The sequence below is a fragment of the Emys orbicularis genome, chromosome 5 (genome assembly GCF_028017835.1).
Source record: "Emys orbicularis isolate rEmyOrb1 chromosome 5, rEmyOrb1.hap1, whole genome shotgun sequence".
NCBI classification, from domain to species: domain Eukaryota; kingdom Metazoa; phylum Chordata; order Testudines; family Emydidae; genus Emys; species Emys orbicularis.
Genome location: NC_088687.1, coordinates 47,038,705 through 47,066,427, shown reverse-complemented (window position 1 = coordinate 47,066,427; position 27,723 = coordinate 47,038,705). Strand labels below are relative to the sequence as shown.

General features: G+C 42.6%; 1 protein-coding gene across 1 annotated transcript in view; it reads right to left on the bottom strand.

Moving 5' to 3' along the window:
- The window catches only part of LARP1B (La ribonucleoprotein 1B), a 115,359-nt gene that overhangs the window by 37,156 nt on the left and 50,480 nt on the right, over positions 1-27,723 (bottom strand). The window contains exons 4-8 of the mRNA XM_065404658.1: positions 24,308-24,476; positions 16,338-16,481; positions 10,511-10,654; positions 10,051-10,219; positions 5,777-5,921 (exon numbers count right to left, since the gene is read on the bottom strand). Coding sequence (XP_065260730.1) covers positions 5,777-5,921; positions 10,051-10,219; positions 10,511-10,654; positions 16,338-16,481; positions 24,308-24,476 — 771 coding nt within the window. The remainder of the gene's footprint in view (positions 1-5,776; positions 5,922-10,050; positions 10,220-10,510; positions 10,655-16,337; positions 16,482-24,307; positions 24,477-27,723) is intronic.

Genomic DNA, 27,723 nt, shown 5'->3' with positions numbered 1-27,723 from the left:
ATGAATATCACTTTTCACATGGCCCAGCCAGCAGCTGCTGCTCTCAACTCTGCCTTCAGAGCTGGGTGGTGAAATATGTACTTGTGGCGGGGGGTGGGGTTGGGGGGGGGGAATGATGATAAATGACTATAGACACAAAGAAGGGTGGCCCAATTAAATAAGTTTGAGAATCACTGCTTTATAGGACATTTTGTATACTTTATCTTAAGAGTATTACTTTTCATATCACAAATAGTATGTGTATAGTGCTGTTAGCTTAACGTCGCTGTTGAAACCTTAACAGAATACAGCCAGCTTAATCACACTTGATCCAATTCATACCTACTATTACCAGTAATGACTACGATGAAAAATAACTAGAAATTTGCAGGAGGTGATCCTTCCAGTTTGTCTACTTTGACTATGGAGGTTGAGGAATGAAATGCACCTTTTTCTCGTGTTGGTGTGGCTCTTTAACACAGCAACAGAGAAGAGAAAGTTTAAGAATGGGAATTTAAAAAAAAAAAAAAAACACAACACAAGAAAGGGCCAGAGCATGACCATAAGATCAGTGTATATTAGTTAAAATTGTAATCTAAAAATGTTTTTAGTAATGCCATCATGTCTGAGCCATGTTAAAAGAAAACAGAGCTAAAAATATGAAATTACAAGATTTGCATTCCTTTATCCTGACGCCAATATTTAAATTACCATAACAAAATTTGTCAATTATTGCACTGTTCTATTTTTGCATATTCTTAAGAAAAAAATCTAATTTAAAATACGTGATTCTACAATCACAATAATTGCCAGGATGACTCAGATAGGTGAAGTACCTGAAACTTTAAATTCTTATTTTACACTTACTAGAATCCCTTACATTTCATTTTATGACTTCAATTTTAATTGAATAACTTTGTTACATACAAAAGATTTCAAGTTTGTTTCTAAAGAAAGATAATTAGAAACAGACATAAGTTGGAAGTTTCCAATCAGTTCCTATTTAGCTGCACACACATTTTCAATGCATCTCTTGTGAAGCACGTACATTACAACTTAAATGTTTTAACAGTATGCACGTCAAACCCTCATACTTAGTCAAAACCAATTGTTTTGAAATCTACGGAGACAGTACTCCTCTCAGTGAGCACGGTTTACATGCAAAATTTCAACTTAAAAGTTTACTCAGTTCCCCCCACCCCCGCAAAAAAAAGTTGTTACAGAACAATATACAATCAAACATGGCTCAAAATTAGCTCAATTCTTCCCCTTCTGCCCCCCCAAAAGGAAACCAAGAAACCAAGCATGGAAAGTTTTAGCAGAAAATGAATTTTCAGAATATTATGAGAAATTTTAAACAGAGGATCAATGAAAACCATTTTGCAACCTTAATTATAGCAAATACTTTAGAGCAATTGCTCTAGTAAAATGAAGGTTACTAACCTGTAACTGCAGTTCTACAAGAGGGACTCCACACATTCATGCTTTTGGGAAGCACTAGCAGTACAACTCATAGTAAAACCTTCTTGTAGCAGTGCCCACTGAAGAGCTCTCACATCTCCCCCAATCCTTCTCTTCATTGTTCCTGAATGTTCTGAGGGCAAAAGTATAAAAGGGGACATGGCCCTCTGGTCAGCTCAGTTCCTTCCACTGCTTTCTTAGGTCCAAGATTTTAATTAGGATTCTGAAGTAGAGAGGAAGGTGGGCAGGGAGTGTGAACGTGTAGAATCCATCTTGAAGAACTCCAGTTACAGGGGAGTAACCTTCATTTCTTCTTTCAGTGACCTCTACACATTCCCACTCTTGGCATAGTTTGATAAGCAGTACTGTCAATTGAAGAAAATGGTACACTGCATCCTATTTCAACAGTGACTGAGTACTGCCCTACCAAATGCACATCACGTATCAAGATCCTAAATCAAGCGGACAACATTTAGTAAATATGTGTACAGAGCACTATGTTGCAACTCTGCAGATTTCAATAATGGGAATATGTTTAAGCCATACTATAGAAACTGACTTAGCCCTAGGGGAGTGTGCCCTCACTCTTGCAGGAAGAGGAGCAGAAGCTAGTTTGTAACTCTCCTTCATATGCAGTCTAACCCATTTGGAGAAGCATTGTGATGGGATTGCCTATTACGATTATCTATATGAAATAAAGTGATCTGAGGACTTTCTAAAGTCTAGTTCTTTTTCAGATAGAAGGCTACTGCCTATTTAGCATCTGATGTGTGCAGTTTTGATTCATCTGAAAGTGCAATAAGTCTGGGAAAGACAGTAGACTAATTGACTAGTTAAGATGGAAGGCAGTTACCACCTTGGGCAGAAATTTTGAATGTAGATAAAGGAACACTGTTTCTATGGAAAACTGAACAGTGGCTCTGCCTTCAAGGCTTGTAGTTCGCTTATGGTTCTGGCAGATGTTACTGCTACAATGAATGCTGTTTTGATTGATAGATAAAACACTAAGCACTCAGTTTCAGATGATGGTCTCAAACTGAATAAGGACTAAGTTAAGGTCCCATGATGACGGAGAATCCTTGTCTGGCACTATACCCTTCCTAAACCTTTAAAAATCCTTCATAGACCTTTAACACTATACCTTTCGTAGACCTTCTCCACCTGGGGTAAGAGCATTTACGAGTAGATTGCTTTCTGGAGTTTAGCAGGATGTGTTGTACATCTGACAAACCGGCTCTCTCTAAATCAGTGAGTGTCCTACAGATCTTGCTGCTAGGTGTACCACAGGTCCATATGCAAAATCCAGCCATCCTGCTGAGGATAACAGATCTGCGGTTGCTGGTAGAGAACAGTATACTACACCTTGAAGAGGTGAAGGAGAGCTGGTAAGCACTTTTGTCTTGACCATGCCTGAGCAACCAGAATTACTCTGTTTTCATCTTCTGTTTTGTTCTTTGGATTAAAAGAAAAATGGGTAAAGGTATGGAAAAGACCTAATCTCCAGCTGAGTAGGAATGAATTTGAAATGGAGCAGAAGCTCAGGCATCTGGCATCGTGTCTCATTGTGACCAGATCTACTTCTGGATGATGCCAAAAAGTGAAGATTTTCTTTGCAACTGATGTATTTAGAGACCATTCGTTAACTCCTCTTAGTCTCTGCTGAGACAATCCACCAGCTTGTTTTTCCCCATTAGGTGAAGAGCTATCAGGTAAATATGAGGTATGCACCAGCTCTGTAGCACTGTAACATCTTTATGTAGTTGTGAGGAATGAGCTCCTCCCGGTTTGTTCACATTGAACATAGCTGTCAAATTGTCAGAGTACTTTGTCTTGTGAGGCAGAAAGGATCTGAGAGCTAGACTGATTACCTTCAACTCCAATACAGTAATATGTAGCTGTTTTTCAAAGTGCTTCCAATGACTGTGGGTTATTAGGTCACTGAAATGCACTCCCATCCCAGAGTGGATGCATCCAACTGATAGTTGCTGATGGGAGTGGAGGCTCGAATGCCACTCCTTTCAGGATGTTGACTGTATCCATCATGTACGAGACAAGAGCTCCTCTTCCGGGAGAAATAACTTAAGGACATGCTGTCTGAACTTGGCAGGTAATTTTTCACCAGCCTATGTTACAGAGCTCTCATTCTGAAATGAGCACATGGAGTTATATAGGTTGTTGAAGCCAGCTCGGCCTGAGGAAGAACATTACCGTCAGGTTGGGGTTCCCCTGAAGTCTGATAATGGCATACTGAGTTTTTAAGGATCTTTCCTTTGGAAGGAAGACTCTTCTTGTTTAGGAATCTAAAATTACCCTGAAGACAAGGATTTACTATGTAGGACTTCTATTCCTACAACTATTTGCAGATCCAACTTGTCCTACTGATAGCACAGAGGCATTGGACCAGACATTCAGAATAGTAGCACTCGTTACAGAAAGAGTATAACATGCTTTTAGGGATTTATGCTGACCAGCCACCTTACGCTTCGGTCTAGGATCTAAGGATGTTATAGGACTCAATCCAGAGGAATAAAAGCAATTTGGAACAGTGACTGGACCTACTGACAGGGGCTGGCATTATGTACCACAACTCCTCCCAAAACCAGGAGTACTGGATTCAAGGGAACTCCTAACAAGATCGGCTCTGCTGACACTGACACCTGGACCATTCTGCTACATTAGGAATGAGGATCCTTTGGTACCAAGGGCTTTATCACCCTTCTTCCTGGATCAGAGGATGGTATCTTGAACAGAAACTTAGGAAGCTTCCTCTTAGTTCCCAAAAGAATGGGGGCCAATGCAGGCCACTCTTTACTCATGGAACCAGATTCATCAGCACTAGAGGACTTGGTCTATAGGACCTCCTGCAGCAGGAGGTCTTGGAGCAGATTTTGACACTCCTTATGGGTTCTTGAAGTAGAAGTCCTGCATACTGTGCACTGGAAAGGAAAATGTCCCTACGATAGCACATGAGACACCTCGTACGAGTGGGGGAGAAAAGACAATAGTGAAGAGGCACATCTTAAATCCTGGCTACCTTCCCTTCAGATCTGCCTCAGAATATGGGAACCACCCTGGGGTGCAGAACCTATAAGTATCCTGATAATTGTAAAACAAAACACATTTCAATAAAATAAAACAATTAAACTACTCCTAAAACTAGCTAATAGCACAGACTTGCTTGCAAAGGTGGATCTGGAAGGGTTCCAGTCTGTTTGCAAATGTAGCTGGAAGAAACTGAGACAGCTGGAGTGCCACCTACTTTATAGCCTCATCCTCAGAATACGCACAGTGAGGGAGTGGGGGCAGGAAGGAGTGCAAGAATGCTCCAATGGGTCTGGCTATGAATCGTTCCACCATCAGAGCTGCACTGCTGGAGCGTCCCAAAGTGGGAATGTGTAGCAGTCAAAGAATTAAAAAACTTTTCCATTCATGGTCTACTTATTGGATCCTTATCAGCATAACCCAATTCTTGTTAGCATGGATTGACAAACACCTAGTACCTGGAGGACTAACTGGTTGGAGGTACTAGACTGAAGGTGGGTGGGGAGGAGAGAACATACCAATAAGGTTTAGCACCAATGAGCAGTGCAGTTTCCAGGCTACCTCATGATACTGTGATTTCTACTAGGGTGCTTTCCCTGGCTTGGGACTCCATCTTTCGGATCATCTCTGATAGTAGGTATCTGATAAATCTGAAGCTCACCACATAACCCCACCAGCTGCTGCGAGAAGCATCATTCTGGTCTTCTCCCTCTACAATGCTTCCTGGATGCTGAAGGGGAGGCATGAAAAGGAAGGGCTCTTCAGTTCTCTAACCTTCTCCCAGACTCTTGGCTGCTGCAAGAAGGGGAGAGGAAAGTTTCTACTGCTCTCCACCTCCTCCAGTCTGTTTTTTGAAATTTTCCCCACTCTGCGAATAACTACTTGTCTACCTGTTGCTATGCAGCTTTACCAACGGCAACGTGAAACAGACATGACTGACAGTTTCACTACTGCCTACCGATTTCTGAAAAGCAATAGCAAAGCCCTTTTGTTAGCTTTACTTTGCCACTTCTTGGCAAAGCTATGAGCAGCAGCACTGCCATCTGCTAGCAGACAGCACTGCATCAGTTTATACTGTTCACAGCTGAAAGGTTCTTCGTGTAGCCTTAATTGGCTGGCAACTTTAAAAAAAACACCCTATATTCTGAAGAAATTGATTGTTTAGGCCAGCCACGCTCACCAAGAAATATTTACACCCAGCCACTTGCAAAAAGGTGAATGGAGTTTTCAAGATTTGATTGTAATACATTTTAAACTATACAACATTTGTACACATGCATTTAAATCACTTTACCTCTAAAATTAGGTTAACATTTGTAGTCAGAGCTTGCACACGATGGAAGCTGGCAATTAAAGAAATAGGCAAGAATCCTTGTTGGTCCATCTTTCTCCTCAGAAAAAAGTCTCTTTCCAAATTTTCTATGCTGAAATAATACTCACTGGAGAGAGAAACATGTAAATATGAGCCCAGTGTAGGGTATAGTCTCTTTAATTTTTAATCCAAGTTCATCCTTGTCAAAACCTTTAATAAAATATACCAAGTTTTGTAATATCAAAAAGATTGATATTTATCACTGTATGTTTGTTACTTATGAGCTAAAAGTTATAAAAACAGCATCGGTAATCAAATAAGCCAAATGAAACAGTACTTTAAGGTGATCAGTACAGTACATTCATCCGAGGTATAATCCAGGCCTCATTTCTCATTCGCCCAATTAGCATAAATGAATGACAAAAGCAAAATAGAAAAGCAATATCCCTTTTCTGATCTTTCTTTTCTCCTTCTTACATGGATGAGAGGGAAATGGTATTCTCTAAGCATTCATGTGGATGATGCCCCATATAGTTGTATCAATATCTCCATCCTGATCTGCATCTTTTTCTACTACTCAGGTAGCCAGCAGATCAGAATGTTTAGGTGCCCTATCCTAGAGTGAAGGCATAGGCACAAGCATGCAGTCTAGATCATATCTTCATGCAAGCTCAGGTGAGAAAGAAAGCAAGCAGAAAAATACACTTTCCTTTGTTCAGTACACTGAGGCGTAGTGCCTGAATGCTCCAAAGGTTACTTGGCAAAAGTGAAGTTCTTCAAAAATAAAGGATATTAAGGGAGTGAGACGTGGGAGGGGGGAAAAGGTGTAACAGGCTCTCTAGGTATCCCAGGTCAGGGGAGGGATAGGTTGAGGGAAGAGGAAAGAGTCTCTAGGGTGATTAAGTTGCTTTATGAAATGATCCCAAGATGTCAAGATCTACCAAATCAAATGATGGTGTAAAGACATGAAGGAATTATAACTGGGAGCCATTACAGAAAGATATAAACCTGAAGACATCCTGGGAAAAGATAAGGAAGCTCAAACTGGCAATGGCTACCAAAAAGCTGGGCCCCTCTGACAGATCCTGTGTGAGACTGTTTACATGCTCCCTAATTTCTTAGGGTGGAAAATACCTTGTATGAATGTGGTCCTTTAGGAACTGGATACTTTAGGAAAAAAAGGGAGTTGAGAGTAGAATGCTGAGACGATCTGAATGCTGAAAAGGTAAGGCATTAATGTAGATGAAAGGAATTTTGGTTTCTGGAGAGAATCATATTACGTGAAGACCTCTCATGAAGTTTAACTAAAGACAGAAGGTACCAAAAAGGGGACTGCAATGTCACCATTGACTCTGAGCTGTAAAGGGGGAACCAAATTTAATCTTTCATAGCCTTCAGTACCAAAGAAGTTTGAAGAGCTAGCCCTCTACATGAAAGACTTAACTCCAGCAGAGAACAGATACAAAACTTCAGAACTGGAAGAGATGTAAGCCTCCTCTTAAAGTCTGAACCAGCACAGAAGAGTCTTTAAGGCTCTTTTTACCTGAAAAGCAGGAACTTCTTCAGCATGCTGTAAGCAAAGTAAACTTTGATCAATGAGGTCCCTATGCAAACTGAATAGGGCCCAACCTTTATTCCCTGCAATAATATTCCACATGCTATTCTGAATTCCTAACTTTTTCCAGCTGTAAGACAAAACAAGTACAGACCAGGGCCGCCCAGAGGATTTGGGGGGCCTGGGGTCTTCGGCGGCAGGGGGCTCCCGCCGCCGAAGACCCGGCACTTCGGCGGCGGGTCCCGGGGCGGAAGGACCCCCCGCCGCGGGTCTTCGGGGCACTTCGGCGGCAGGTCCCGGAGTGGAGGGACCCCCCGCCGTCGAATTGCCGCCGAAGACCCGGAACGGAAGAAGCTCCGGGGGCCCGGGCCCCGCGAGAGTTTTCCGGGGCCCCCGGAGCAAGTGAAGGACCCCACTCCAGGGGCCCCGAAAAACTCATGGGGGCCCCTGCGGGGCCCGGAGCAAATTGCCCCACTTGGCCCCCCCCGGGCGGCCCTGGTACAGACACACTAACACTGTTAACTAATATGTTACCGTTACATCTATAAGGTAAAGGTAAAACCCAAGATGTGTTCGACCTAATCTCCCAAGTTCCAAAAGCAGGAATGAATAAAGGAAACTGAAGAAGTTGACTCAAACTCTTAACTACTTTACTGGTATCCACCATTCTGAAAGAGGGAATTTGAAAGAACATTAATGAAAATGTTTATTTTCATGTTCTTCCTGTTTTTCTCTAAAGTCTTTTGAACTTATTTTCCCTCCCCTCCGGAGATGCAAGTTTGGATATACTCCTGTGATAACTTTAAATGAAATCTACTTTTTGACGTGAACTAAAGCATTTTTGAAGAATCAACATAATGTTTGAAGTAAGTCTGATGCAATATATAGTTACTTTTTTTAAAATAAATGTTAATATGCATACCTATAATAATCCTCCTCCCCAATCAAGTTGGTCCCCGTTACATGTACAGAATTGCTCTATCTTGACATTTTTGTTCTTTACTGTAATCGGAAATCCTCTCAAATCTCAGATGGAGATTTAACATTTTTCATATTAAGAGGTTAATAGTTCTAAAACTCATTTATACACAAGGATACAACCTTACTTATCCAAAATATCCTTACTTTCTTGGACTCCAAAAAGAACTCCTCTCTGGAGGGCTGAATATTCTGTACAAGTTTATTTTGCATGAACTTCTCTCTCTGGCATTCTAGCTTTCATAATTTATAATTAGAAAAATATCAGAAGCAGAATGTTAAAGATTTCCATTTAGATGACATTTAAAAAATAGTTGAAGAACTGTAGCTTTCCACCCCTTTGTTCAAATGCAACGAGAAAAGAAGAGATTATGGAACCTCACAGATTCCCAGAACCATTTGAAATGAGGGGGAAAAATGAAAAAGTTATATTCTAAACCTGCTCAACAGTATCTCTCATGAAAGGCAAATTCCACAACCAATGAATCTTAGGATTTCGAACAGGCCAGGTGACCAATTATGCTGGTTAACCAGCGATCTTAAGCCTTTAACTGACACTTGCCAACATCTTGTTGCTAAAAGAAAATACAAACAACATCAGAAGTGACCAATGTGTCTGACATTTTGCTGAGCATCAGAGGGGGACATCAATCTGTCCTACCTTAGAAGACCTGGATTCTACACTGCATGCCCAAAAATCTGACCAACAGTGGAGCGTCTGTGCTCCTCCCTCACTTGTCTGAGGACAGTGGAGGGCGATTATCCTGACATGGAGCTGCATTGTCCACTGTCAGGTCTCAGAGGGGCCTGGCAGCAGGAGTTACAAAAAACTGCAATATAGGATTGAAGTTGATAGCCATATGTCAGATACTTTCTGCCCTTTAAGAGGCCTTTTTTTTTTTTGCATCGACTGTAACAAAAGAAGCAAGAGTAAAATAAGCAAATAGCTTCATGGAATACAAGGGCAATATAATCCACCACAAAGGCATCACAGACAAATGCCACTGGCAAAGTATAGAATATCAGCCTGTGGTGGAAAATGTCCCTTTTCAGTAGTGACTTAGTGTGTTCCAGGATTTTGCATGATATGCCTCTTTGCGATAATCGGCCTTCCAAATGGTTTCTCACTTCTTAATGATGTGCATGGAAAAGTAAGTATTTCAGATTATTGAAAAATCAAGTATATGGCTCATTTAAAAACATTCTTATTTGGTTCTTTCAGGTGAAACACACTGACAAAATACAGAGCTGAAAAGATTTTTTTTAAAATGAAATTGAGAACAAATGGAGGAAGTCCCTTCAGAAATTTGAGCTACATACCCAGGAAAGAGTCTTACATGATAACAGACCAACAGTACTCTAAGGACAAGCAGACAGACATCCATTCTTCAATGTCAAGCCCAAGTAAAGGAAGAGATGTACCATAAATAAGGAAGGTACGTGGATTAAAGGCAGACTATAGTGCCAGAAGGTTGAAGATCTTTCTCAAAGTTCCCACTTCTCAGATATTCAGGTTTTTTTCACCCCATTACTCAGCATAATTAAGCAGATATTTACTAGTAACGGATAAACCTCAAATGGTTGGTCGCTAGTATCTCCAGCGCTACTTAAGTGGTATACTGAAGACAGAGGTCAAACATTGTTTGAAATGAATTATTTTATCTTAAGTAGATGCCTGAATTTTGTCTAAAAAAAATATTCATACATTAAGCAGTGTACTTACATTTGACGTTTAATGTATTCTTTGAGCAGTGTTTCAGCCACAGAATACATTTGTACTCCTGTTCCATCGTCATAGTAATACATCATACTAGCATTAAGTTCCGGTTGAAATGGCTGATTGGTCCTTTCACCATATAGTTCTTGGTAACCATACGAATACTCATAGTTCACTTAAAAAAGAATGGAGTGAGGAGTAAGGGGAAAGAAAATAATTTAAGATAAAGAGAAAAATCCAATACAAAAATATTGTAAGGTATATAAACCAATTGTCTTATTTGTGTAACAGGCATTCAGTATCTGTTCTCAATAAAAAGTGTTCAAGATATACTACTTGCAACGTGACATGCAAGCCACATAGATTAATATACAGGATTTGATTTGAGGCAAGGGGGGTTGTATAACTTAATGTTTAAATCTTAATATTAAGTTACATTTTCCATCTTTAACATCTATTCTCATACTTCGAGGGTTTCCTCTGCCACGCCCTCTTCCTCTGCCACGCCCTCTTCCTCTGCCTCTAAAGAATCCTCGAATGCTGCCACCTTCACTTCTCACACTGGAAACTTCATCATGGTCATCTCTTTTCTCTCTATCACGGCGCCAAGCTTTTAAAGAGAAAAAAAATAGTACTGTATAGAGAATCAATTGAGAGGTTCTATCATGAATAAATAGCCTCAGATAATTATTCCATGGGTATTAGGTACATAGTTTTGCACTCTAAAGCGTAAGTCAAACATCATAGAAGCTGACTAGTAAAGCAGGAAGTGATTTTCAAGTATAACCGATTTCAAAACAAAAACTTATGAATTGCCTTAGCCATTCCATATTTAAGGCTGACATTCGCTCTTTAACAATATTTTGAAATGTTTTAAAGTCCACAGGCACACTCGGATTCTCTTGGAAACTGTACTGCATCATCAGGATCCTAGGGTTGTTGTATTAATTTAGTTGGAATATGAGCGCTCTAAACAGCTAATATTTCTAAGTGTTCTCAAATCTACATCCATACTCAGATTCTTCTGAAAATTTCAATACCTCATCGTGACTAGGGATAAAGTTAGTAGTGCAAGTTTGGGATCATTTGACCAAGGTGTTCTGCAGATAAAATCAGCTCCCTCTGGGGCAGCTGTAACATTCAAATTGCTCTAAAATTCACATATATACGGTATGACATTGCACTCCATATATTTCATGGAAATATGCTAATGAGTGTGAATATAATATAATGAATATGCTTTATGCAAAAGGTCTCTTGTAAGGTATCATTACAAAGCTTATAATCTACTGAGCGTGTTCATCCTATTTGTATCAATGTATCCTTCTTGTATCTGCTGGGGTCCTATTGTATAACTCTGGGGTCCTATTGTAATTATGCAAAGTATGAGCCATTAATAGTGGTTTGGAATCTGGATGGCTCCCACTAACTAGGACAATTGCCTGTAAATGGCTCTGTTTACTTGCAAACCTTCATGGGTGGGCCAGCTCATGGGTAATGAAGAATGAGGTCTCACAGGACATATGACCACGTCACATAATACTGGAATCCATCTTAAACCTAGTGCTTTTCCATTTAGGAGGAGGGGTGAGGACCCAGAGAGACAAAAGATTCCTGCCTTGTGACAAAGCTATAAAAAGGGGGTGGAAGAAAACAAAGGGGGCTGCCAGTCATGAGAAAACCCCTAGTTACCACCTGAGCTGGAACTAACAAGGACTGTACCACGGGAAAGGATTGGGCCCAGACTAGGAAGGAGTCTAGTTTGTGAAAGAAGCTTATTGGAACATCTCTGAGGGTGAGATATTACCTGTATCAGTTTCTTAATGTATTAGGCTTAGACTTGCGTGTTTTTGCATTATTTTGCTTGGTGACTTACTTTGTTCTGTCTGTTATTACTTGAAACCACTTAAATCCTACTTTTTATACTTAATAAAATCACTTTTATTAATTAACTCAAAGTGATTAATACCTGGAAGAGCAAACAGCTGTGCATCTCTCTCTACCAGTGTTATAGAGGGTGGACAATTTATGAGTTTACCCTGTATAAATAAACTTTATACAGAGTAAAATGGATTTATTTGGAGTTTGGATCCCATTGGGAACTGGGTGTCTGGGTGCTGGAGATAGGTGATCTGCTGAGCAGTTTTTGGTTGAAGTCTGCAGCTTTGGGGGCGAGGACCAGACCGGGGTCTGTGTTGCAGCAGACTAGCGTGTCTGGCTCAACAAGGCAGGGTTCTGGAGTCCCAAGCTGGCAGGGAAAATGGGCTCAGAGGTGATTCCAGCACATCAGGTGACAGTCCCAAGGGCATCTCTGTGACTGAACTCGTCACATACGGACAGTGTCTTGAAGACAGATGTGCCACAGGAGGGCCTGGAGCAGACTTTGTGGTGCAAACTTAGGTCATTTGGTCAAGAGATTCCTCCTCTTCCAAAAGTGAGCTGTTTATAAAATGTTCAGATTCTTCTATTTTTATTGGTGCAGCGCTAGAAAAAGAATAAGGCTTCAACTCTCAGCTATGTATACAATTGGACTGCTCCCAAGCTCAGTTACTAACAGTACTATGGATCATTTTAGAAATTTAAAGTTTATTGCACTATAAAAGCTTAAGCAACTCTACCTAGAGTCTGTTTCCCTGTAAGCTAATGTTTCAGCAGGAAATTCTTTGTGAGTGCCAAAGTCCTGTATCTAAATGGTGGCTCAGGGGAACAAGCACTGACTGCCCCCTGAACCCAAGGGTCATGACTCTCCTCTGGAGATCTGAATGATGTGCACATTAGTGCTCTCAATGTGCCTTTGCTTGGTGTCTGCAGCCACAAAACAGTTCCTTTTGGAAATGTGAGAGGTGCATGCAATGTTGAGGAAGCTTGGCACCCATCAGTATACCTATCCAACCCTGGGATAGTATGGTGGGCAATACTGTGTCTGGGATATGTATGGTGGTGTGGGATAGGCTGTTATGGGAGGTACTAATTGCCAAACTGAGACAGTCAGACCAGAGAGGCCAGTGGAAGAATCCCAGCCAGGATAAATCGGGTCTATGCCAAAAACGCTGGCTGAACTCCTGCCGAGAAGCACTAGATTTGACAAACCAGGAATGTGCTGGGCATTGGAACAAGCACCAGGCACACAATGCTGAGGCCAGAGTGCGAAGTTCTGAACAGGCATGTTCCATGGACAGCACAGGCCTAAAAGCACTGAGCCCCCAAGGGAGTGAGGATGAAGACACCACTGCAATGAATTAAACAGTTCACATCTTTCAGAGCTTTTGTTTTAGGCTGTATTCATCACCATCAGATTCAGCTGACATTGCATTGAGACGAATAGGCCACTATATACACCTCCATGAGCCTCCTATTCTAAAGAGAGGTGTGCACAGCTACTTCTCCATACACACACTAGACCCAGATTTGGGGCAAGGACTCTGAAGTTCCATTCTCTGCCCCCTTTCTGCATCCAGCTGGCACATGTACTCCTCCTCACAGTTGCACCATCTTTCTTTTTCCCCAGATCCATCCACACTCACCACAGCATGGAGAGAGCCATGAGGAAGGAGGTGCTGCTAGCTGAATAGTGAAGAGTTATGTCCAGAAAGCCTCATTGTACCCACCCCACAACCACCCCTTAATCATTCCTGCCTCACTATCACCACATTCTCAAAAGGGAAATTCACTACCAAAAACTATATCAGAGTGAAAGTGGCTTAGCATTGCTTCACGTCCTTCCTAGATTAATGAAGTAGGGCTAAACTGAGGCCGCAAAGCCAAGAAATATAGAAACTTCTCCCGCAGCACCTTAATTCTGCCCTGCTGGAGCTGGCAGTAGGCACTGGGACCAAACCAAACCTAACATACCCCTAACAAAAATCTGTGATTTTCTGTGGTGTGCTGTGTTGTGTCCAACACAATTCTCTACGATCATTCCTGTTGACACAATCTCCATGATTTTCACTAGCTGTACTGATTTAGGGATTAGTAGCAGCAAATTTCTAGATCCCTATTTTCTGACACACATTATGCAGGAGGCCTGAGCGGATGATTTAAAGCAGATGGCCCTCTTAGCTCTAAAATATAATATATTAAAGATTTTAAAATATCTGTTGCATTTCAAGGTTGGTGGAATTACTGCCACTGTGTCCTACAGAGGCTGACATTGCAGTAGGTATTTCAACAAGATTAGGGAAAACAAGATTGTTTCAATTCATTCTAGCTCTCTTACATGTTCAGTGCTCACCAGAATTTCACATCTGCACTGGCACTCTCACTGCCATGCATCCTCTGTGCCATGCTATGGCTCAGGGGAGTTCCAGTGGTCTTCTGGCATACATCATAGTGTACTATAAGGCTCAGTCAGGGCTAACTGAAGGTAAGGTGAGGTCTCCGAGGAAATGCTTAGGACAAGGATGAACAGGTATTAACATCTGACAAGTCTTTAGTCGTTTGTTTGGAGTCAGTAAAGTGGTCAAGAGTTAGCTAAACCTGACCTGCACACATTTGCTAAGCTGGACCTAAACTCAACATATATCCTAATCAAGAAAAGTTTAAGAGTTACCTCCTCACACACTAACCTTCACTTTTTTTGCTGTGCTCCACTGGCTCAAGAAGGGTACCATCCTCTAATCTCTCAAAAGGGCAGCTTTAAGGTTGTGTGGTAAGACAGACATCACTAACTTTTTATTTTCTGGTTTTGAGAGGTTAAGTTTGGCCACTCTCCACATTCTGAAAGGGCACGAGTCAGTGCTCAACAACCTTAACTCTGTTAACAATGTACTTGGCAGTGATTTATTATTTGCAATTGTGTGCATGTATACACACGGACGTTCCCTTCTGGTGTTATCTGGACCAGTCATCTGCTAGGCCTCTCCAATCCTTGACTCTTGGAGCCAACCTTACCGTGCTCTGCTGTGAGGATCCCCACTCCTGGGCTGTTCATGCACAGCCTCTGGCATGTAAGCTGCTCCCAGCTGCTTGCAAGCGAATGACACTAGTCAATATCTCTGGTCCCAGACACAACCCTGGGAACCTCTGTCTTGCAGTGTCCAGTTATATCTGCTGGACGCTGCACGCTTATATAAGTTTGTCAATTTAACCAAGAAATTGATATGTACCAGGCTTGTTCTCCCAAGGGGAGTCTCTAACACACTGCAAACCAAATGCACTGCTTCAGGTAGAATAAACAGATTTATTAACTATAAAGGTAGATTTAAGTGATTATAAGAAGTCAAAGCATAACAAGTCAGATTTGGTCAAATGAAATAAAAGCAAAACGTATTCTAAGCTGATCTTAACATTTTCAATGTCCTTAAAAACTTAGATGCTTCTCACCACAGGCTGGCTTTTCAGTCAGGCTCTCCCCTTTGATCAGTGTTTCAGTCGCTTGATGGTGGTGGTGTCTGTAGATGTAGGTGGGAGAGAGAGAGCATAGCAAAATGTCTCTCCCTTTTATCATGTCCTTTCTTTCCTCTTGGCTTTGCCCCCCCACTTCAGAGTCAGGTGAGCATTACCTCATCGCAGTTTCAAACTGACCAAAGGAAAGGGATGAGCCCCTCCAGGGAGTAACAGATTATTTTATTGCTGCCTAAATTGTTCTTGTGAGGCTGGACTGGGTTTGTCCCATCCATGCCCTGACAAGGTGAGAACTGCCTCTCTGTTCTTGGAGAGTTTTTGCATGGGCTTGCTTTAAGCCATGAGGATACATTTTCAGCCTCATAACTATATTACATGAAATTATAACCTATAACTTTACTATAACATTACTGTAATAATTACTATAACAACCATGCTCAGTGCATCATGAGCCTTCCAAAAACACCCAACATGACAAACTTTGCATTGGATACCACACAATTGTTTTATAAAGATGAACACGGGAGTGTAGGGTGTTCCCCGAGGTACAGAGCGTCACACACACACACACACACACACACAGCATGAGTCAAAATCTTAAACAGTTTTAAAGAACAATTTTTTTCCGTTCACTATTCAACTACTCAATGTAACGAATTACAATTTAGTTCTTTCAGATAAATTATTGCATTGTTAACACTAAAGTCAAGTTTCTGCACAACCAACCATGTTACTGAAGTCTGTTCAGGAGACACTCAATATTGGAATAGTAGGTCAAGAAAAAAGGCCCTGGACAGATGACATGGACAGGCTTTAACATCCAGTCTCACAACATACCTAGTTTCGATCAGTGTTTTACTTTAACTGACATGAACATTCAATGAACAAAAATTTTAAGTTACACTTGGGAACCACTGTAAAAGCCAGAGTTAGGACTGAAAACCACTTACTTCTTGACTCGTTTCGTCTGTTGTTGTATGGCACTAATTTGCTTGTTTCTGGCTGAGATCTTGAACTATTTCGAGAGCCTGTTCCTTCTTGGCTATCTGGTCTTACATCATCTAAATGAAGTGGTACCCACTTCTGCTTGTTACCTTAAAAGAATGAAAAAAATATATATTCTCAACTTTAACTATGGGGCAGCTAGGCATTTCACTATAATTTAGCTGTTTAAAATAAATTGTATAATTAATTTGTAAAGGAAGAATAAGTAGCTCTTAAATTAGTTTACCTAAAATATTTAGGCAATAGGAAATATCTTAATACCAATTCTGCAAGTAAAAATAAAATCAGAAAATAATAACTTTTCAGTTTTAAAAGATGTATCTTAAGTAAGCTTTGAATCTAATAACTGAAGTGAGTATGGCCAAGCTTAAAGGAGGAACCACAAGTGGAGGTTACTTAGTGTAACCGGAGGTTCTTCGAGGTGGGTGGTCCCTATCTATATTCCACATGTGGGTATGCATGCAGGACATGCGCCCAAGTCCAGAACTTCTTCAAAGCAGTGTCCGTTGGCCCGCACATGTACAGTAGTTTTCCTCATGCTCCCGACCAAGGGCTTAAGAGGCAGTGTGGGTTGACACCTCTCCAGTTCCTCCTCTTACTGCAAATCCAACAGGATCCAAAGCATAGGGGATGGGGGGGGGGGGGAGGGATAGTGGAGTACAGATAGGGACCACACATATTGAAGAACCTCCATTTACAGTAAGTAACCTCCACTACTTCAAGTGATTGTCCCTATGCGTATTCCACACATGGGTGATTAGTCTAAATACTGCTGGCCAGAGGCTGGTAAGAGGAAGCTGGTAGCAAAGATGCTTGCAGCACTACTGATCCCACCACATCCACAGCCAAGGCATGAACTAGAGCATAGTATGTCACAAATGTGTGAATCAAACTCCAGGTGGCCTCTTTGCAGATGTTCTGCAGCTGAATGTCTAATAGGGATGGAGTGAGCAATGACACCCCCAAGGGGAAGAATGTTTGATATCTTGTAGCACTTTAAGACACATCCTGAGACCCACTTAGAAATCCTCTGGGATGATATGGCTTGCCCATGCAATATCTGCTATGGTGACAGAGTCTGGGTCATTTCCCAATAGGCTTGGATCTTTGTAGTTAGAACGCCAGGGCCTGCCGGACATCAAAGGAGTGAACTCTCGTGTCTTCAGAGGAAGTGTGAGGTTTCGGTAAAAATAAAGGTAAGTATTGTTTGATGTGGAACTCAATCTTTGAAGGAACTTGGGTGTAGTCAAAGAAAAATCTTTTCTTTGTGAAATGCTGTATCAGGAGGGTCCACCATGTTAGCTCTGAGCTCGCTGACCCTCCTAGCTGAGGTGACAGCGATTAAGAATGCCATCTATAGACAAGTATCAGAGGGGTAGCCGTGTTAGTCTGAATCTGTAAAAAGCAACAGAGGGTCCTGTGGCACCTTTAAGACTAACAGAAGTATTGGGAGCATAAGCTTTCGTGGGTAAGAACCTCACTTCACTTGCATCTGAAGAAGTGAGGTTCTTACCCACGAAAGCTTATGCTCCCAATACTTCTGTTAGTCTTAAAGGTGCCACAGGACCCTCTGTTGCTTTTTATCTATAGACAGGTGGACATGGCACAAGTCGCCATGGGGTCGAAAGGTGGACTAGTGAGCTTGGACAGGATAAGGTTAACATTCCATTGAGGAGTAGGTTTAAGCACTGGTGGGAAGATCCTGATCAGGCCTTTCATGAATCATACTGTAGCTGGGAGAGTAAAGACCACTTGAGGAAGGAAGGTACTAATTGCTGCTAGGTATACTCTTAAAAAGCCAGCAGAGACCCCGGAAGTCTTCAGGGACAGGATATACTGCAGCCATTCCAGTTCTAGACTATCTGGAGAACAATGATGTTGTTGCGCCCAGGCTGAAAAGCATCTCCATTTAGTCTGATGATAGGTTCTAGTAGACTCTTTTGTACTCTGGCTAAAGATCACCTGAACTGGGGCTGAACAAGAGCATCCTATTTCCAACACCAATCCAAAAACCAGGATGTGAGGTGGTATGAGCCTAGATTGGGATGCTTCGTCTTCCCCCATCTGGGTTCAGGAGATCCAGGAACGGGCAGATCCTGATTGGTGGGGGGGCAGACATCAATAGAAATTCCGTGAACCAAAGCTGTCTGGGTCAGTGGGGTACAAGGAGAATGATCAACAAAGAGTCCTGTGGCACCTTATAGACTAACAGATGTATTGGAGCATAAGCTTTCGGGGGTGAATACCCACTTCGTCACACGCATGATGTTGAGAATGATGTTGGCTTTGTTGCGATGCATCTTCCCTATGACTTGCAGAAACAGAGGAATGGGAGGAAAGGCAATCTGAGGCCGTTCATCCAGGACATCAGCAAAGTGTCACCTTGAGAGTCACAATAGGGGGAGCGTTCTGTTCATTTGCAACTCAAAGAGGTCCCATAGCAAAATAACCTGCTGTGCAAAATCTCACTTAGGACTGCGTCATGAACCTCCCATGAATGGCCTATCAAGAAGCTACTGCTTAATTTGTATGCCAGGGAGTTGTGAATACCCATAAGATATGTGGCCTGTATCACAATGCGGTTCCTGACATCCCTGTTCCAAAGTCTGACAACTTCCTGGCAGAGTGGATGAGACCTCCCTATGTGTTTATATAGACCACCATGGTGATAGGGTCCAATATTATGTGTATACAGAGTGAGCATATAAGTGAAAGAAAGACCTTGCATGTAAGGAGGATCAACCTCATTTCCAATAAGTTTATATGTAGTCTGGCCTCTCATGGGGACCTAGTGCCCTGAGCATCCCACCCCAAAAGGGAAGCGTCTGGAAGTGGCATTGCTAAAGGGAACTCCCACTATGACCTTTTCTGGGTTTGACCAGTAAGGCTATGGCTACACTTGCAGATGTACAGCCCCGGGAGTTATACCAGCCCTCGGAGACAGCAGCAGGGAAAGCGCTGCCATGTGTTCACACTGTCAGCTGCAAGCGCAGTGGCGTGGCCACATTAGCAGCTCTTGCAACGCCACAGAGAGTAGTGCATTGTGGTAGCTATCCCAGTGTGCAAATGGCTGCAGCATGCTTTTCAAATGGGGGTGGGTGGGTGGAGTGTGATGGAGTATGTTGTATGTGGGGGGGGAGACTGTTTTGGGGGGCAGAGAGTGTGTCAGCATGCTGTCTTGTAAGTTCAGACAGCTGCAGGGGAGAAGGGGGAAACCCTGACATCAGCCCCCACCTCTTTCACACACACACGCACAAACACCTGCCTCTGCAGCAGGAGCATTCCACAGTAATGGTTTGCTTTGTGACCCGGAGCAGATAAGCATGCCAGCTGTCAGAAACAGAGCTTTGAAAGGGGATATCTGCATGCCTGCAGCCGAGTTCAAAACAATGATGAGAGTGGGCACTTGACTTCAAGGGATTATGGGATGTTTCTGGAGACCAATCACAGTGCAGTAATGCAACACGTCGTCTACACGGACACCCCAGCATTTCAGCCAGGGCACAGCAAGCTCTATGCTTCTCGTGGAGGTGGATTACTGGGACGCTCCAGCCACGGAGTCCAGGTGCTTTATGTGCCTTGCCAGTGTGGACACCTCAGGAGTTAGGGTGCTCGGTGCTGATTTAAAGCGCTCGAACTTGCAAGTGTAGCCAAGCCCTTAGTTCGGGAGGTGACGACTCTAGCAGGAACTACGACCTTGGAGTTGATGTGGTCCTTGCTTGGTTGATAGATCAAGTGGAGACAAGCCTGCAGGCACTGCAAGTGGAGTCTGGCAAAAGGAGTCACAGGTGCACGTGGCGATGTGGCCTAAAAGTGAAAGGCACTTGTGTACTGTGGCTCACGTTCTGTGGGTGATGTGTGACATCAAATTGCTCATTGCATGAAACCTTTTGTGAACGCTTTCGTGGAAACTGAGTCCAAATTTTGCCCCTATAAAAAGTTTATTGACTGGTGGGTAACAAAGACTTTTCTTCATTTACGCAAATGCCCAGGGCAGTTAAAAGTTGTATTAAAAACCCTGTCGCCAACCTGACGAAATCTGAGGAAGTAGTGACCACCTTGTCCAACAAAGAAGCACCCAGTGAAACCATCGGATCAGGTTCCACCTCCTTCCTCCTGGTACACGGACGGAACCAGCTTGCAAGAGGAAGAGGCGTGATATAACTTGAGAGGGGTCCGGATGCCTGCCATAAGGATCCCACAAACCCCAATAAGACCAGAAAGAGGGATCAATCGGTTGCGGGGAACTCCCAAGGAAATCACTACCAGCGGTCCTTGGGTCGTACCTGGCGGAACAGCAAATATAACCTCTCGACTGTCTATTGGGGCTCAACTGCCTCCATGGAGATACCCGTGTGGCCATCTCCTCTGATTCATCTCAGTTCGAGAATTGCTCCATCAGTAGCAGCAGTGCTCTCGGTGCCGGGGCACTCCTGCCAGAAGGCTGGAGGTGAGACAGCTCCTAGGATAGTTATGTAGCTGCCTCCTCTGGATAATGACATCTCTCGGGAGGGCCAGGCCAGAAAGAAGTGGAGACCATGAATAAGGAAGGAATATATCCTCTGGTGTTACACAAGTCTTGGTATGCCTTCCTGCCTGAGAAGTTCCCACGGTTAAAACTGACAGATCCAGTGCATCTGCAGAAACTGGACAGTCTTTACATGGATGAGGCAGTACCGACAATGGGTCCAGACCATCACTTGTAGACAAAATCAGCGAATGTCCATCCTGACGATTCATAGGACCATAACCAGGGCGGGGTGAACCCAGGGTGCAAAGCCAGTGGGGGGGGGGGGGGAAAGAGATGGAAAAATAGGGTGGACAAATAAACGATAGGAGGTAGAACTCTAGAGTCCTCAATAGGGATTTGTCCTTGCTCCCACGGGAGCACCTAGCAAAGATGGGCTCAGATGGTGAGGGCTTGACTCCAAGGCCCATGCTTGGAGAGACACTGCTGATCAATTGAGGGGGCTGATGTACATAGGGGTCCCGATGGCCCATATCAGAGAGGGATGTCATAGCATTCTCCATCAGGGCTTCCATAGGCAAAGTTCCTGGGCAGGAAAGAGCAACAGATACTGCACTTCGCAGAGATATGCGCTGCACCCTGAGAGTACAGGCTGCATTGATATTTGTCACTGATGGAGAAGATCAATGGCAAGAGATGCAATTCTTGAATCCCAGGACTCTGGGCATAGTCCCAGAGCTGGGGAGAGGCTCCCCAACCGGGGAGAAAAATACTTTATACTATACATTTTAACTAACTTAAGAATACAACTATTTACAATTTTTTTTAAAAATAAAGTTATGCAATGAAAAGGACGACAATTGTAACTCAGGCCATGCATCAGTAAGGAACTGGAGAAGCATTGACCGGCGCTGCCTCTTATACCCTCAGTCGGGAGCATGAGGTGAGCTAATGTACATATGTGGGCCAACAGATGCTGCTTTGAAGTATTTCCAGAGTTAGATTCATGGCACACATGCATACCTGTGTGTGGAATATACATATGGACCATCATTCGAAGAAGAATGTGGGATGTTAAGTTGTGGTATGCTAAAGTATAACAAACACTAAGATGAGGCATATAAGAAAAATCTTAATAGCAAAAGGGTAAAAAGATTCATAACACTAGCTCTTTAACAATAACATCTGCTATTCTGCAGTTGGTTGGGAGGTGGGCAAGACACCTTAAATCTTATGCCCCCCCCCCCAAAGTGTCCAATATGGATCATGAATAATAAAAAAAATCAGGTATCAACAGATGAAGCAGATAATTCGGGATTTAAGTTCTTCAGACTTCTGATGGAAAATATATTTTAAAGTTGACAAATATTTTTTGCATCAACACAAATTCACCATTATCATTACAAAAAACAACAGTTTCATGTGATAGAACACCAAGACCTTTACCCCTGTAGTGGAGACCTCTGTTTTAACAAGTATTGTTTGTCAGTTTTATAGGTATAAATGATACCAAACTGTGTTCCAAAGCATAAGATTCTCTGCTAATAGAACACAAATTTTGTTCTTGCCTGGCATATTGTATAACAAGAGCCAAGAATATGACATGTGATTCACTAATAGAAGAACTCAGCTGTCTTTGGAATTTCCAGTTTTGTGCATTATCCACTATTTGCAACTCTAGATCAATGTTTTTAGAAAGTGTTCTGCAATTTTTAGATATATTTGCCTTAAATACCAGTATACAACCTATCCAGAATTCCTTAAAGCTGAAGGCTTATAGATCTCAAGTTATTTTCCAACTTCAGACTTATAGTTCTCATAATTTGTGCTGGCCCACAAACTAATCTAAGTGTATGGGTTATACTTTATCCATTTGAGTTTTGAAAATGTGTCTTTGCAAGATACATATAATACAGTATCCATTTTATTTTCCATATTTTACTGTGGAGAAGGAGTTGGAGGAGAGGAAGGTGATCAGGAACAGTCAACTTGGATTCACCAAGGGCAAGTCATGCGTGACCAACCTGATTGCCTTCTACGATGAGATAACTTGCTCTGTGGATATGGGGAAAGCGGTGGACGTGATACATCTTGACTTTAGCTAAACTTTTGATACAGTCTCCCACAGTATTCTTGCCAGCAAGTTAAAAAAGTATGCATTGGATGAATGGACTATAGGGTGGATAGAAAGCTGGCTAGATTGTTGGGCTCAACGGGTAGTGATCAACGGCTCGATGTCTAGTTGGCAGCCGGTATCAAGCAGAGTGCCCCAGGGGTCGGTCCTGGGGCTGATTTTGTTCAACATCTTTATTAATGATTTGGATGATGGGATAGATTGCACCCTCAGCAAGTTCGCAGATGACACTAAGCTGGGAGGAGAAGTAGATACGCTGGAGGGTACGGATAGGATCCAGAGTGACCTAGACAAATTGGAGGATTGGGCTAAAAGAAATCTGATGAGGTTCAACAAGGACAAGTGTAGAGTCCTGCGCTTAGGATGGAAGAATCCCATGCACCGCTACAGGCTGGGGACCGACTGGCTAAGCAGCAGATCTGCAGAAAAGGACCTGGGGATTACAGTGGATGAGAAGCTGGATATGAGTCAGCAATGTGCCCTTGTTGCCAAGAAGGCTAACGGTATATTGGGCTGCATTAGTAGAAGCACTTCCAGCAGATCGAGGGAAGTGATTATTCCCCTGTATTCGGCACTGGTGAGGCCACATCAGGAGTACTGCGTCCAGTTTTGGGTCCCCTACTACAGAAAGGATGTGGACAAATTGAAGAGAGTCCAGTGGAGGGCAAAGAAAATGATTAGGGGGCTGGGGCACATGACTTACAAGGGGAGGCTGAGGGAACTGGGCTTGTTTAGTCTGCAGAAGAGAAGTGTGAGGGGGGATATGATAGCAGTCTTCAATACCAGAAGTAGGATTCCAAAAAGGATGGAGCTCAGCTGTTCTCAGTGGTGGCAGATGATAGATCAAGGAGCAATGGGTTCAAGTTGCAGTGGGAGAGGTCTAGGTTGGGTATTAGGAAACACTATTTCACTAGGAGGGTAGAGAAGCACTGGAATGGGTTACCCAGGGAATTGGTGGAATCTCCATCCTCAGAGGTTTTTAAGGCCCGGCTTGACAAAGCCCTGGCTGGGATGATTTAGTTGGTGTGGGTCCTGCTTTGAGCAGGGGGTTGGACTAGATGACCTCCTGAGGTCTCTTCCAACCCTAATCTTCTATGACACCTCAAAAATGAGAAGGGCAGGGGGGAAAGTTTTAAAACCTTACACTGCACACATCGTATCCAGTCTCATGCACATACCGAAAGGAGAAAATAGAAAAGCATAAAGCATGTCAAGTCACTCACCTTCCTATCATCTGGAAGGAAGTTTATCAAAAAAATTTAGTAATGCTATAACAATTCTGAGTTATTATTTTGCGTAGTGCCTCGACCAACCTTTTTTCCTTTGATTGTTACACTGAGCCTCATCTTCACTGACATTTTCTCCAGGACCATCAGGCTTTGCTTGCAGGTTCTCAATTTCACTGCTTGCTCTCTTTTCAGTTTTCTCCTCCTTTTCTTTTTTATTTAGTGGCTTTTTATTCTGATGATTTATGGTTTTGCACTGCAAGAGATATTGCTAAATATTTAACATGATTTTATGGATGCGGACAGCATAAGTTACATTTAAAGCAAGTTTCTGTACTTATTAACATGACTTAAGATAAGTGGTTCTCAATCTTTGAGCATGATAAGCTCCAAAGTTATGAGCTGTGTAAATTATAAATTATTATTATTATTATTATAAGGGAGTCCTCAGACTTACGACGCTCACTTACGTTGGACGCCACTTACAATGCTTTTCAATTGACTGCCCATTTTACCCCCATGACACTTGTTTTGCCCTTATGACAAAAGCTGGCAGGGAGAACGGCACACATCACATGCTGAGCCTCAGCCAATCACTGATTTCACTGTTCAAGCTTTCTGATTGGCTGAGCCCGGGGCTGGGAGCTGATCAAAAACAAGCTACCCTGGTCATGGAAGCCAATCAGACAAGCGACTGCAAGGGACCCCCTTCCAGCTTCATTCATTATAACGCGACCATAAAGTTATTTAGAAGCAATTCTGTAAAAAGCAAGCCCAATTCTGCCTAGTATGGTGCTGACATTCTGAGCAGCCGCCTGTCTGCCCAGCCAGCCCTGCTGCTCCAGAGAAGAATCAAGGGAAACCAGCAGCCCAGACTTCAGAGAAGCCCCCAGCCAAGTGCCCTTCAAAAAGTTCTGGAAAGTCAAAGCATGTGTGATTTTGTGTGTTTATTTGAATGCGGTTTACCAAATAAATACATTGATGTTGCTACATTAGTCATCTATAATTCATTTAGTACAAAAATCTGGGTTATTGTGGTGAAAATAGTGCACCAAACCTTGGTTCAGGAACAATCCCCCCCTCCCCCCCATACCATTGATTCCTATGGGAAAAGCAGTTTCGACTTACATTTCAACTTACAAAACAATTCTGAGGAACGAATTGTGTCGTAAGTCCGAGGACTCCCTGTATTATTATTAAACAGATTCTAATTTTTCATTTTAAAAATGTTTCTAAGTTACAAAAATTAACTTTAGAATGCAGTTACAACAATTAGATATACTAAATATGTAACACTGCAGAATATACAATTATAAGTATTTTCAATAACAATGTATAAACGATATCTTGTTAAAGTGAAATTATCTAAATTATAGCAAAATATAAGAAAGGGAAGTTACTTATCTTATTGTATTCAAAATGTGTGGTCCCTATCTGTATTCCACTGTGGGTAAGAAGGTGGACCACATGCCTGAGACCAGAGAATTCTTGCAAGCGGTGTCTGTTGGTCCATGCTTTCACCTCCGCTCTCCTCATGCTCCACTCTGAAGATACAAGGAGTGAAGTGGACTGACCACCTCTAGTTTCTTCTCTACTGTGAATCTTGTCATGATCCAAAGCAGCAAGGAAGGAGGGTGGGTAATGGAATACAACTAGGGACTACACATCTCAAAGAATTCCAGTTACAATAAGGTAAGTAACTTCCCTTTCTTCAAGGGCTGGTGCTTATGTGTATTCCACTGTGAGTGACTGAAACAGTACTCAAAGGACGAGGGTGCAAGAATGGAGGCGATATAACTGCTTATAGAAATGCTGTCCCAAAGCATGTGTCAACGGAGGTATCTTGGACCAAGGAATAAGGTCTACTGAATGGGTGGATGCAACTCCAAATAGTTACCCTGCAGCTATCAAGCCAGGGCATCTCATGAAGTGACACTACAGAGGTTGCTTATGCCCTTGTAGAGTGAGCCCTTACCCTGTGAGGTGAAGGAAGCTGTGCCAAGGATACAGTCATAAATCCACTTATATTCTTTGAGAGGATATAGCTTGTCCTCATACTTGTTCTGCTATTGCAAACAAACAGTCTAGGTAATTTTCTGATCTGTTTCATTCTCTGCGGATAAAATGCCAATACTCACCTAACAACAAGGGAATAGTCTTCTTGCTTGAGGCATGGGGCTTCAGGGACAAAAAAAACCCACAGGTAAGTGAATTGACTGGTTTATGTGAAATTACAAAATTTCAGGTGTAACTGTAGTGAGACTTGGTCCTTATGGACTATTATGTATAGTGCATCGGTCATTAGGGCCCCAAATTCACCTACTCTTCTGGCTGAAGTGATGGCAACAAGGAACATGACCTCCTCTGACAGGTAAGACATGGAACACCTGATTAGTGGTTCAAAGAGGGATTTAAAAGATCTCAGTGAAGGGTGCAAAGGGTGCAAAGTTTCTGAACAGACTCTTCAAAAACCTGGCTGTTACTCAATGAGTAAAGACTGAGTAAATGTCCATTGGCAGGAGACACGCTGATATGTGGCCAGATGAACGTGTAGCGAGCTAAAGGAAAGGCCCATTTCTCTTAAGAGTAAGAAGATAGTTCAGAATAGCAGGAATATCTGCTGTCTCTGGAAATACATGGTTTTGCTGGACCCGGATAGAGAAACATTTCCTGATGGAGTCCTTTCTGCTATTTTTAAGAATTATTTCCACAGCTTCAGACTAGGACCATTCTAGGCTTGATGCTCTCCAAATACCAAGCTGTGAGAAGAAGAGCATCTGGGTTGGGATACCTGATGCAGCCATTCTCTTGGGTCAAGATGTCTGGGAAGGTCTGAATGCTGATAGGTGGACAGGATGAGATTTGTAGGAGACTTGGCAACCAGAACTGTCTGGGCTGTTTGGGGGTGATGAGGCTGTTGCGTGCCCTGTCCAGTCAAATCTTATGAAGAACTGAGGTAATAGAGGGATGACAAGGAAGAAATAGCTCAAGTGATCTGACTAAGGCAGTAGGAGACCATCATCTCTGGAGTACTGTCTTTCAGCTCCCCTGGAGCAATGTATGTTGCTATTCCTGTATGCCTGGGGGAAAACAGGTCCAAAGGAAGGGTTCCCCACTGATTGAAGATCCTGTTTACCACTGAATCACATACTTCACATTTCTGATGGGTGGCAAAATGCTTGCTGAGGCTGTTCGCCGGTGAATTTTGGGCTCTCAAGAGGTACACTGCCAATAGAGTACCATAAGTTGATCACTTCTATAAACAAGGGGGATGGATCTCACCCCTCCATGCTTGTGTCAACAACACACACACACACACACACACACACACACACACACACACACACACACAGTTATATTGTCTGACATTATCAGGACATTCTGGGATTGTAGGAGTGCTAGGAATGCTTTGCAAGGTTCTCATACAGGTCTCAGTTCTACAAGTTGTGTGTGGATTCTGGCTTTCTTAGGCATCCAAGTGCCTTATGTTATATGACCCCAGC